Here is a 13,125-nt window from a genome sequence, read left to right on the forward strand (position 1 = left end):
CCTTGTCCACAAGACTGAAGCCACACAAATTCCAAAAGATTTTCTTGCCATTTGGATTGCATAAATGTATTCAGCCAAACCTTTCACCAGAGAAAGCTGAATAGGGTCAATACTTCTCTAGTTATCTCCTGTGACCATTTTTCTGCTTATTAACCTGCATTATGTGCATGAATGTCTAGATAAATAAACCACAAAGTAAGTATGTAAAAGAAAATCATTGCCAATGAACAATAATTAGCATCCTACATCCTGCTTTGCAGTTAATATTTTCTAGGCCATATTATACCAGTTTTTTCTATCCACTACGCTGGTTCCCACTTTCCTTTTACTTCAATAACATGTACAGCTGTTCCAAAAGGCTTACAGCCTAGATACCTGAATGACTGCCTCCCTTCTCCCACAAAAACCTGCCCATAAAATACAATGATAATCTGAGAGTCTGCTGTATATTCCACCACTAAAAAAAAAATCTGCAAGAAATCTGGAGCAGGCGTGCCTTTTCTCTAACAATGTCCCTGGTTATAGATTTCTCTCACAAGGGAGGTTACAGTACCCCAGGATGGGAATTTTACAGCCCCCCGAATGTTGTTGGGCTGCAGTTCCCATATAGGCTATGATTAATGGATGCTGCAGTCCAACAACATTTGGATGGCCATGCATTGCCCACCTTCTAGGTAAGCCCAAATCTTGCTGATCAGTAACAGAGCAGAGCTTGCAGGGTCAAAACACTGGGCTATATAAATTAAAAGGGACAACTATATTATCTACTACCATTCTCATGCTTTCCAGTTTCTTATGATCTTAGTTGAAATCAAAAGATAGATTTCCTGCAAAAACACACACACACACACACACAACATATGGCTATGAGCTTTTTCTATTGTAACTGCAATTAGCTGGGTTGGCTTAAAGTACTTTCTATTATCAGTTGAGATTAACTGGATCTCAAAGGCAATAGATTTTTGTCTTACTAACAGAATTTAAAGTTTGTTTCCTGGACTAAATATCCCAGTATCCACATGGCAAGGAGACAACCTGCATGAATACCTTTCCATACCATCGGGACTAAGGACAACTACAACATCTTGACCAAATGAAGGGCTATGACCAGCATGGTCAATTCTTTCTTTCTTTCCTTTCTTATTTCTTTCCCCTGTATCATTTTTAACACCTTTGTCTGATAAAGAAGCCAGTGGAGCTTCGAAAGCTTACAACTGGTGTAATGTGCATTTTGGTTGGCCCAATAAAGATACCACTGTTTGGTGGATTTTAGATACTGTACTTTGCTATATGCCCAACACAGCTACTCCTGGATATATTCTCTGTTGTTGCTTGTTGGTCTTAACATGTAATATATTATCCTGTGTTCTGCTGGCCCTTTTGAGATGTGTGTTTTATACCTGTGACGCAACAGACACAACTGTTGCCCTCTCAGTATGAAGGCAAAGACAAAGAGATACAGTTCAACAAAACGGCCTGCATTTTTGGAATCGCTTTGGGTTGTTGCCTCAGGTGACTGGTATTGTCCCTTAAAATTTATCATTACACCACTAGTAAGCAGTTAAAAATGTATTATTCTACCTGACTTTTAATGGTTTTGAATTGAATTGAAAATCCCAGTTTTAAACTCTGCTCTTCTTGCTTTAATTCTGTTTAACATACACAAACACTCACAAGCAACTGAACTGCCCTGGGGAACCTAGAAGGTAGCATACACCACTTTTAACAGACATACAAACATTTGCTCTACTAAGCAAATAACAATGATGTTGTGGCTGTTGATGCTGCTGTTAATCTCACATTTTTCATGTCAAGGATGCTAAAAGAAAGTAAACAGGTTCAGGACAATGCATCTTGAGTGCTATCTTTGGCTTGAAGAAATATTTTACTAGAGAACTACAATTTCCTGAAGATAAAAGCTTCCTCATTGTCATCACTGTGAATCAGGATATTCTGAAAAGGGAAATAGAAATTTGTGAACTAATGCAGATGAATACTTAAGCTTCCCTCAGCCATTTCTGATCTTTACTGTGTATTTTGTTTTTCATTTTTATGCCACCTTTCTCCCAGAAAGAAACCCAAGGCAGCTCACACATAAAATATAATAATAATAATAATAATAATAATAATAATAATAATAAAAATTTATGTGGCGAACCAAAAGACTTTACAATAAAAAGTTTATTAAAAAAGGAAATAAAAACATCAAATAAAAACAATATAAAATTACATACATTAAAAACTACAACACACACCCCATATAACAAACATCCCATACAAATGCCATCCCATGATTATGTATTAAAAGCCTGTCTGAATAAAACTGTTTTTTTTTTCCCTTCAACAGAAAGAGAGACTTCAGCACTGCAGAAATAATCCAGTTTGACACCACTTTAACTGCATGGTTCAGTGCTATGGAATTCTGAGAATTTTAGTTTTGTGAGACATTTAGCCTTCTCTGCTAGAGATCTCTGATGCTTCAACAAACTACCATTCCCAGAATTCCGTAGTACTGAGTTAGTTAAAGTGGTGTCAAGCTGTATTATTTCAACAGTGCAGATGCAGTCAGAGAGAAAAACTCCTGACCTACAGTAGATAGAGTAATGTTTAAATTTTTCTCTTCAAGATACTCTGTCTCTAAACTGCAGCAGACTAGGCACCCCCAGATGTTTTGGACTATAGCAACCACCATTCATCATCATGCCAGCAAAGCTAGTGGGAATCATAGGCCAAAACATCTGGAAGATACTAGGTTGTCCACTCTGGAACAATCTGGGTCAGGAAAACGGAGATTCCTATTAACTGGATATTGACTTATAAGTACAAGCAAATGCAGATTCCCAGTTCGTTGGTTCTATTTCTGGCAGACATATTAGTAGGACTAAAAACAATATTAATTTATGCCTCTTCTATTTGTTGTGATCTGCATTCAATTCAGCTCCGATTTCCTATGGTGACCCTCTTCTAAAGTTTTCTTGGCAAGATTTATTTGGAGGTAGTTCGCTGTTCCCTTCCTCTTAATTAGAAAAAGAGTGACTTGTCCTGGACACCCAGGAAGTGATTCAAACCCTAGTCTCCAGGATGCCAGTCCAACACTCAAACTAGTGCACCATGCTGATTCACATGCCTCTTACATAAACCCTCTCCACAAAGCCTGTCTTCCCAATATAGCTTGAACAGACATGATTTAGGAAATTCCCAAGCAATTTTTAAAAAGATACGCCCATGAAAGTAAATGGCTTTCAGATGTCATCGCCTTTTCAGAACTCTAAGTGGAGAAACTCTGGCTGTCTTGGGGGGTTTGTTGTTACCTTTGCAGCAAAAAACAAACATGGTTACCATTTGGGAAAATACATAACAACTGTAGTTTAACATGGATGTATGAACTTAGGGGCTATACAGATTGACCCTAAGGGGCAGCATGCAGCAAACTCATGCTGTGGCCCTGATCTGGCCTCTGGAGAGCGCAAAAAGGAGCTGTCAGAGCAAGCCAGTCTTGGGAATGTCACCAAAGTAAACGTAAGACTTCATCTCTAAGGGGACTTCCTTGGATGCCATACTGCAATCCACACATATGAAAGCTGTAGTCTAAATACAGTGGGACCTTGGTATTTGCCGGGGTTTGTTATCCCCTTGGATAACAAAAAACATGGATGCTCACGTCCCATTAAATACAATGGCATGGTAAAATGATATCCTTTATGTTAAATGGCAAAACCAAGGTTTGCTTTTTGGAATTTATATATATATTTAGTATTTTCAAACCACAGATGGTAGAATCCATGGATAAAGAATCTGTTGATATGGAGGGCCAACTGGAAAGAAAACTAGAACCTCTCTATGAGATAGAAGAGTTCTCGTCCTCTGGCACTCAAATATACTAGACTTGAAAAAGTTAGTTTTGGGCTACAATTGCCAGAATGGGTCAGCCAGGATACTGACTATGGCGCTTTATAGACGGCCCAGATGGGGCAGTCTTGTGCCGCTGCCGGTTGCAGCATCTGGGAACCGCAGCAGCCAAATGGCGCAGCTCCCGGACGCTGCAAAGAAGGAGCGTGATTTTTGTGCTCCTTCCTGCGGCCCAGCGCCGTCATTTTGACATAGTCATTACGCGTGAGGGGCAAGGCGTGTCAGGAAGCGCTGCCCCTCGCGCGTAATGACGGCACCTCATGGGCCTATCTGTAACGTGCCAAAGTTACCTGGAGGATTCTAAGTCCATGAAAAAACAAAAAACAGTCCTGATTTGAACAGCCTAATTTGAGTAGTCAATCTGTTGAATGGCTGGGGAATTTTTATTTTTTGTATTTTTTTCTCTGTATCATTGGCGGGGTGCAGACCGCCAAAAAGAGGCGCCTCCTTGGCGCCTCTCTTTGCTGCACAGGAGCGCTGCCACCTATATACAGCGCTGCGCAGCTGCGCAGCAAAGAAAGAGCTGTAAAAAGCGGCTCCTTTTTGTGGCACCGCAAAGCGCCAGAGACAGCTCTGTTATGTCGCAGGTGCGCAGCACCGTTTGTAGGCAGCACAGCTGCAACGTAATCAATGCGCGCACCATTTGTATGGCACTGCACAACTGCGGCATGCTGACGACATGCTAGGGTTGCGGGGGGTGTGCACGCACCACCCCAAGGCAACCCTAGCACGTCATGGACACGCTGCAAAGGGCCCATCTATACAGGGCCATTGTTCCTGTTGTTGCTTCAGAGAGTGTGATTTGCTATACAGAAGTGCAATCTCATACAGTAGCAGCACCCAGTGCGTGACTTGCTTCCTTCTCTCATGCAAAGTGGGGAATTTTGGGCCATCAAGATATTTTTACTTCAATTCCTGAAATCTCTAGTCATTGTAAATGGGGATTGTGAGTAATGGATTATGGGGCTTGCATAATCAAGGGTTTCCCACCCATAATCTAGAATCTAAACTAAATTTAGAGTCTAGGTTTACTGTAAACTGCTTCCCTCTTCTGGCAATGATGCTAAGAGGAACAGAAGAAGTGGGAATACTTTTTCTTAGTGAGCCAGGCATAATGGTTTGAGTGCTGGACTATGACTTTGGAGACCAAGGTTCAATTCCCAGTTCAACCATGAAACCCACTAGGTTACTCTGGGCAAGTCACACACTCTCAGTCTCATAGGAAGGCAATTGCAAATGTTGTGACCCTACCAAGAACCTCTGGGGTCTCAAATCCTGGAGAAGGCCACCTAATACAACACCATGGGCTCACTTTCCCACCTCTCCCCTGTTATCAGCCACATCTTTCCACATACCTTAAGGATGAAATCCTTGCTAGGAGTCTTGATTTCGAAAACATCTTCATCTGATCCCACTTTAAGATCAAAGCTAGCACTGGAAATGTCTATGCTGCCCAAAGGGTTAACATCTTGTGCAGTCCTGTAGTAAAGCAAGTGGCCTTTGTTGCCATCATAAAAGAACCAGCGGGACTTCCAGGCCTTGATAGGTGCTTTAGCAGAAAATTTATGTAAGTAGCCACACAGCTTTTTCTTTGGGGTTTCTTTTCCAGATTTTAAATATGCATTTTCCCAGTCTTCAGGGCAAGGAGGCACATCAATGCCACAGCCATGGCCACTTCCAGCTTCTGATTTATTTGAAGTTTCAGGCATGAGGCAATCTCTGCTCCCTGAATCTGCTTGCATATTCTCTTGAAGGGCAGAACTTCTGTTGTCATAATGTTAATGGGGGGAAGAAAGAAATTAAGAGAAGTTTCACAGTGAGTATTCACATGCATATGCAATGCAAACAGGGTTATTTTTATTTTATTTTCAAAAACCCTAAAATTAAACTTCAAAACCTAAATACTAAACAGCTTGCTTTTGTTTAACTGTAAGAAGAGTGAAGAAACACAAAGATCATGTTTCTGTACTAACTCCACTTAAATATTTTGGCCTACAACTCCCATCAGTTCCATCTAGCAGGGTGAACTGTAAAGTATGGTGGAACTTGTAGCCCAGAATATTTGAAGAGGCAAAGGTTCCCTATCCCTGATTTTAATGCTGATCTGCTTGTTCTTCGATTTAAAAAGACAAATAGCCACTGAAAAGGCCTTCTCGTGAATTCCTACTAAATATGCCTGTGAGGATGTCAGTGTCGGGAAATGTGTCAGTAGTGGATCTCTCAAGTGGAGTAATAAAACTAGCAAAGCAGTCCAACACAGGGGAGGAAGAAACGCAGTGGAAGAAACAGGCTTAAGTCTCCTTTGTAAAAACATATTAAATCGTTTTACTCATAATTTCATAGTTAAACACAGGATTTAACGGAAGATTACTTCATAGTCAAACACAGGATTTAACAGAAGAAAGAGGGAGGAAGAAAAAAAACCAGCAGCAAGTTAGAATGATGCAGGAAGAGAGCAGGTGTGGAAAAGCAAATGGACAGAGAGTCTGCAAACATGCCATTAACAATTAGTATAGGTGTGCAAAGGTTGCTAACTCTAACAGTGGGAACAAGAGAAGGCTCTGTCCTGAAGATCTCAGAACCCAGACAAGTTCATACAGAGGAATATGCACCATCACATAATTTGGATCTGATCTCTACAGGGCTTTATTTCTCATGACCAGCACTTTGACTTGTGCCTGAAAACAGGCCAGTAGCCAGTGAAGCCATTGTAACCAAGGAGTTAAGTGCTCCCTATAACCAACCTATGAGCAGTCTGGTTGCAGCTCTTTGGAGCAGCTGCAATTTCTGAACACTCTTCAGATCAATCCAATGCAGAGTGTTAACAGTAAATCAAACAGGACATAACCTCAAATGGTGCACATGCACATCACCATAATCACATCATTGATCTCAAGTAACAGGCACAATTAAATGTGCAAATGTACTCTTTGTGATTATAGAAACCAAGGATCCAGGGCTGAATCCAGGAGGAATTCCAAATTTCATCTTCATGGAAAGAGTAACCCTGTCCAGCACAGCCTGAATCCCTATATTCTATCTACTTTTAGCCAATAAGGAGCATGTCCACCTTGCCTGGACAAAAATTTGATTTGTTTATCCTCACCCTGTCCATTTCTGATACCAATACAGCTTCTCTTGAATTCTAGGGTTGGGTGTTAGCAGCATATTTTGTTGTTAGCTGCTCTCGAGCTCAGTTCACGTAGACCCTGTGGATGAGACTTCTCCAAGGTCCTCTGTCTTCCAATGCTTTGCTCAGGTCTTGTAGATTCAGGCCCATGACCTCTCTGGTTGAGTCTATCCATCTAGCGTGCAGTCTTCCTCTCTTCCTCTTTGACTGCCATCTATCTCTCCTAGCATTATTGTCTTTTCTAGTGAGTCATGCCTTGTCATGAAGTACCCAAACTACGACAGCCTCAATTTAATCATCTTGGCTTCCAGGGATAGTTCAGTTGATCGGTTCAAGGACCTACTTGTTTGACTTTTTGGCCATCCATGGTATCCTCAGCACTCTTCTCCAGCACCATATCTCAAATCAATTTACAATGCACCCTTGCTTTACACGGGGATCCATTCCGGACTCCCCCACATAAAGCAAATTCTACCTATGCTTGAGCCCCATTTAAATATCCCATAGCTAGGTCTCAAATCAAACTGAATGGGTGAAGATATCGGCCTCATCCAGGAATCCCACAAGCTGAGAGGCTACCATACACTCTTGTGCACTGCTTTCAAATCCATTATTTATTCTTCCCATCACTGTCTCTGTTTAGAGCTTGGGGAAAAAGGAAATAGCTGCATTAATGTTTGAAAACCCTATTTCTCTTCCAACCCATCAGAAACCTTTCTCTTGCTTCCCACTTTTCACTTGCTCACAAGCTCATCTCTTTATTTTCTTTAGGCCACTGATTTTCCACATGGGTGCCAGAAAAAAAAATCTAGAGCTAAGAGCTTCAAAACTGGTTGCCCCGATTCAGTAGGAGGGGAAAGGGTGGGATATTAATAATAATAATAATAATAATAATAATAATAATGTGCCTGTCTTATATGTCCTTTTAAATTGATGTGTGTTTTTACTGATGTCTTTTAATTGATGTTATGTGTCTGATCATTGTTGTTGTCCCCCACCTCAAACCATGGGGAGAGGTGGGTAATAAATACATAAATTATTGTTGTTATTATTTTCAGTTGTGTTCAGTCATCTCTGAACTGAATGGTATGAAACAATGGTAGATAACATGTTGTTCTCCAGCTGCATGGTGCCTTTGTACTAATTTCAAAAGCCCTTTACAAGCAAGCTATTCAGATGGCAAGAGTAATCTGTCCCTCCACAGTCACTGAAGGTGGGAGGAGTGTGTTTGTGTGTCTGTGTGCGAGAAAGAGAGAGATGTGCACTTTATCCCTTCTCTTACCCACTGTTGTTTTGACCTTGCTGGTTGGGCACAAACCACTTGGCCAGATTACCCCCAACAAGAGAATGTGACTAGGTTTCCCATATGTACAATGCAAACAAAGTTTTCCGCTCCCATCACAGGTGTTGACTTACTAAGCAACACTGGTTGTGTTACCACCAATTATTACTGCTGTAAATAGCTAGCAGTGCAAGCAAGGCACGCCTCACTCATTCAAATAGACAGCAAAGAGCCTGTTTAGATCTAGTATAGTAGTATTGTTATATATTTTAATCATGTTTTATGTTAATTTTATAGTTTGGGAGGGAGTGTTGGGTCAGGGTTTTGTGGGTTTTAGTGTTCTTATATTGTGTATCGTTTAAACTCTGTTGTTACCGCCTTGATCCCCAAATGGAAGAGGCGGGATATAAATAAATATATATATTGTTGTTGTTGTTGTTGTTGTTGTTATTATTATTTATTACCTTGGCTAGGACAGCTGGAGTTGCAGTACAACAACACCTGGAGGGTCACATAATTCCCACTCCTGGTTTACTGCCAAGGACTGGGATCGCAGGGTTTTTCGGCCTCGTTTGCTAAAAGTCTTAGGCTGACTGTGCAATCAAACAAGAATAAGAAAGATGGAAAACACAAACATTTTTATCAACAAGCCTAACGGTAAATGTAAGCATACGTATCTTGTTTATAGGAAGAAGTGACTGTCTCTAAGTTCTTACATAGCAATGTATAATTAGTAAAAGTACTTTACAGCATATGTTGGAAACATTGAAGTGAGATTAAAATAACAATGGAAAATCAACCTCAACTAGTGTGAAGAACTATTGGCAGTATGTAAAAAGAAAAGAAACAATTGTTAAAATTTCAGTTATGTATGATATGTTTTCTCTTTCATGTTGTTTTTATTATTGTGAAATATATAAGACACACAAACATGGCTGGATGGATAGATAGATAGATAGATAGAGACAGACAGACAGACAGACAGACAGACAGACAAACATATATATATATGGACCCTGCATTTAAAATAACAATGCTTTTTGCATCCATTTGTGCTTTTACCTTTACAGACATTTGTATATTATTGTTGTATATCTGTGTATTATTGTTTACATCTGTATCTCTGTCATCTCTGAGTATCTAACTCCAAGTCTGGAATGAAACTGGCTCTATCCAGTGAAATCTCAGCCAGAATAAAGAAGTACAGTGTGCCTGTGCCATACACGGGCACACTATATGAGGCTTCCAGATCATACGGAAGCCGTGTAACAATTGAAGAAATGGCGTGCACGTCACAGGCATACACTATCCTGAGCCATGAGCATGTACCCCATTGTTTGCAATGGGGCGCAAGCATACTTGGATTTCCTCTTATGCAGGGGATCCGGAACGGTTCCCCTGTGTAAGGGAAGGGCCCATTGTATTATTGAAATCAATAGCCATGTTCCTCTGATTTAATGTAAGAAATCATTATTAGTGTATGCCTGAATTTTCTTCTTCCCAGTTAAGTCTCAAAGGTGCTACTGGATCCTTTTAAGTATTTCAGAATAAAAATTGTGTCTTTAAAACGCTACAAGTTTCTTTGTGTTTTTTAACACTGACCAAATGACTCAACACTGCATGACAAGCCAAATTCTCCACTATTGGAAAAACTCCAGGCACAACGGCCATCACAAAGCTGAAAACACACCTCTGGATGTCATCCCCACTCAAACTTGTGTGTGTGTGTGTATGTGTACACACGAGTACATCTACACTGTAGAAGTAATGTAGCTCAACACCACTTTAAGTGATGTAGCTCTATCCCAAGGAATACTAGCTTTTGTAGTTTGGTGAGGCACCAGAGCTCTCTGACAGAACATGTGAATACTTCACCAAACTACAAATGCCAAGATTGTATAGGATGGGACCATGGCAGTTAAATTGGTGTCAAATTGCATTATGTCTACAGTGTAGATGCACACCAAGGTCCAAAACACTCTGCAGAAACAATCCAATGTGAGGCCACTTTAACTTACCTGGCTCAATCTTGCTGTGAAAACCCCATGATGAGTTTGCCTTAGGGTGGCCATATGTCTGAAATGACTTGAATGCAAACAACAAAGTTGGAAATGACTTGAAGACACAGGCGGGTTACAAACAGCCCTCAAGGGGCCGTCTTCCCGCCGCCGCCATTCGCTGCGTAGGGAAGCCCCAGCGGCCAGACTGCGAGGCTTCCCCGCGCAGCGAAAAAGGAGCGCCGAAATGGGAATTCTGGGAACTGTAGTTTTGTAGAACATTTAGCCTTTTCTGTCAGAGAGCTCTGGTGCCACAGTAAACTAAAATTCCCAGGATTCTCTAGCACTTAGTCAGGGCAGTTAAAGCACTTTCAAACTGGATTATTTCTGCAGTGTGTGTTTAGACCCAAGTCACTTTTCGACTTTGAGCAACCCCATAAATTCCAAAGGGATTTTCTTAGGCAAGGGCAATATTTTTAATTTTAAATCATGTATTTTTAAATTGCATATTCTAAAGAATGAGTCTTATGAGTGTATTTTAACAGTTTTAATGTATTGTATTTTAACTTATTATTTTGATGTGTAACCTGAACTCTGGACCAGAGGCTGCTGTAAGAACAGAATATGGAGAAGCAGAATGGTTCCCAGTTGGTAAGCAATGCTGCACCCTATGACCCTATTTATTCAACCTGTATGCACAAAGTATGATACCAAGAGCAGGTTTAGATTCAGAATGAGGAGAAGTGAAGATAGAAGGAAAGAACATTAACAATCTAAAATACACAAGCGACACCTTGCTCCTAACTAAAACCAACAAGGACTGGGAACATTTACTGAAGAAGTTCAAGAAGGCAAGCCCAAGGTTGGCTTAATGCTGAATACAGCCGGCCCTTCTTATACATGGATTTTGCATACACAGATTCAAGCATCCACGGTTTGAAAATGTGCAAAAAAAAGTATAAATTTCAAATATCAAACCTTGATTTTCCATTTTTTATAAGGGACACCATTTTGCTACGTCATATTTAATGGGACTTGAGCATCCATGGATGTTGTTATCCATGGGGGATCTTGGAACCAAACCCCAGCGTATAACAAGGGTCCAATGTATTTTTAAAAAAATGACCATGGAGGACGTATAAGAATTCATTCTAGATAATGAGGAAGTTGAAATAGTCAAAGAGTTTCCATACAGTATACTCAATACAGACCAACAGTGACTGCTGTCAAGAAATCAGAAGGAAACTAGGACTGGGAAAGGCAGCTATGAAAGAACTCACCAAGATCCAACAGTGCAAAGATATAACTCTCAACACTAAAGTGAGTTGCAAGCCATTGTATTCCCCATCACTATGTACAGATGTGAGAGCTGGACAGTTAAGAAAGGGGATAGGTAGAAAATCAATGCATTTGAGATTTGGTGCTGGAGAAGAGTGCTGAGGATATCCTGGATGGCGAAAAAGACAACTTGGTTCCAAAACAGATCAAGCCTGAACTCTCTCTGGAAGCCAAGATGACTAAATTGAGGCTGTCATACTTTTGCCACATCATGAGAAGGTATGATCATTAGAAAAAATAACAATGCCAGATGGATGGACTCAATCAGGGAGGACACTGGCTGGAGCCATGGAGAGCAGTGGAGGACAGGGATCTTGGAGATGTCCTCCATGAGTCAAGGACAGCTTCAAGACAGCTAACAACAGCAAATATTTTACTGCTGGTTTTATTTGTTGTCAATTGTGTTTTGCATTAAACATGCTGCACCCACTTCAAGCCTTGAGGAGAGGCAGGAAAGAAATAAAATTTATCATCATCATCATGGAGTTCTCTTGACAAGATTTGTTCAGAGGTGGTTTGCCTTTGCCATCCTCTGAGGCTGAGAGAGTGTGCCTTGCCCAAGATCACCCAGTGGGTTTACATGTCTCAACAGGGATTCAAGCCTTAGCCCTAGAGTCATAGTCCAACACTCAAGCCACTCTGACTTTCATTATTATTAATGTTGTTATCATTATCATGATTATCATCATCGTTGTTGTTGTTCTGTGCCTTGAAGCGTTGTGTTTTATTGTTTATTTTTTCACTTTTTGGTGAAATGGGTGTTATAAATAAACTTTTTTAAAAAAGGCATTTCCGACTTAGGGTGATCCTCAGGCGACCCTTTCACTGGGCTTTCCTGCCAAGGTTTGTTCAGAGGGAACTGCCATTGCCTTCCCCTGAGGCTGAGAGACTGTGACTTGCTGACCAAGGTCACCCAGTGGCTAAGCAGGGATTCGAACCATGGTCTCCAGTCATAGGTCCAGAACAGACGCAGAAATAACCAGTTTGAGACGACGCTTTAACTGCCTGGCTCAATGCTAGGAATCTGGGAACATAGTTTGTGAAACATTTAGTCTTCTCTATCAGTCCACAATAAACTACAATTCCCAGGATTCCTTAGTAACTGATTCAGGTCATTAAAGCGGTCTCAAACTAGATTATTTCTGAAATGTGCATCTGCACTACAGAAATAATCCGGTTTTATTTATTTTTATTTATTTGTTTTATTTTATGTCGCCTTCTCCCAAAAAAGGGGAACTCAAGGCAGCTCACAATATAAAAAGCACATTTAAAGAAAAACACAATTAATTAATTAATTAATTAATTAAAAATAAATTAAAGCACGACAATGTAAAATATAAAACAAACAAAAGTTAAAACTATTTATGCTCTTGCTATGGAATTCTGGAAAGCTCTGTGTGCAACAAAACTACACAGTGCTGAAATCCCACAGCCTGAGCAGGCAGTAAAGGGGGGGTCAAAACCGGAGG

The 13,125-nt window shown here is 40.5% G+C and overlaps 1 protein-coding gene across 2 annotated transcripts in view; it reads right to left on the reverse strand.

Annotated features, from left to right (window-relative positions):
• Nucleotides 1–13,125, reverse strand: part of TBC1D2 (TBC1 domain family member 2) — a 39,978-nt gene that overhangs the window by 25,808 nt on the left and 1,045 nt on the right. The window contains exons 1-2 of one of the 2 annotated variants that reach the window (XM_042454593.1): nt 5,265–5,390; nt 1,801–1,953 (exon numbers count right to left, since the gene is read on the reverse strand). In XM_042454593.1, coding sequence (XP_042310527.1) covers nt 1,801–1,809 — 9 coding nt within the window. In that variant the 5' untranslated portion in view covers nt 1,810–1,953; nt 5,265–5,390. Of the gene's footprint in view, nt 1–1,800; nt 1,954–5,264; nt 5,674–13,125 lie in introns of those variants that run through there. The other variant, XM_042454592.1, reaches the window with a different exon arrangement.

The sequence above is a fragment of the Sceloporus undulatus genome, chromosome 2, assembly GCF_019175285.1.
Source record: "Sceloporus undulatus isolate JIND9_A2432 ecotype Alabama chromosome 2, SceUnd_v1.1, whole genome shotgun sequence".
NCBI lineage: Eukaryota > Metazoa > Chordata > Lepidosauria > Squamata > Phrynosomatidae > Sceloporus > Sceloporus undulatus.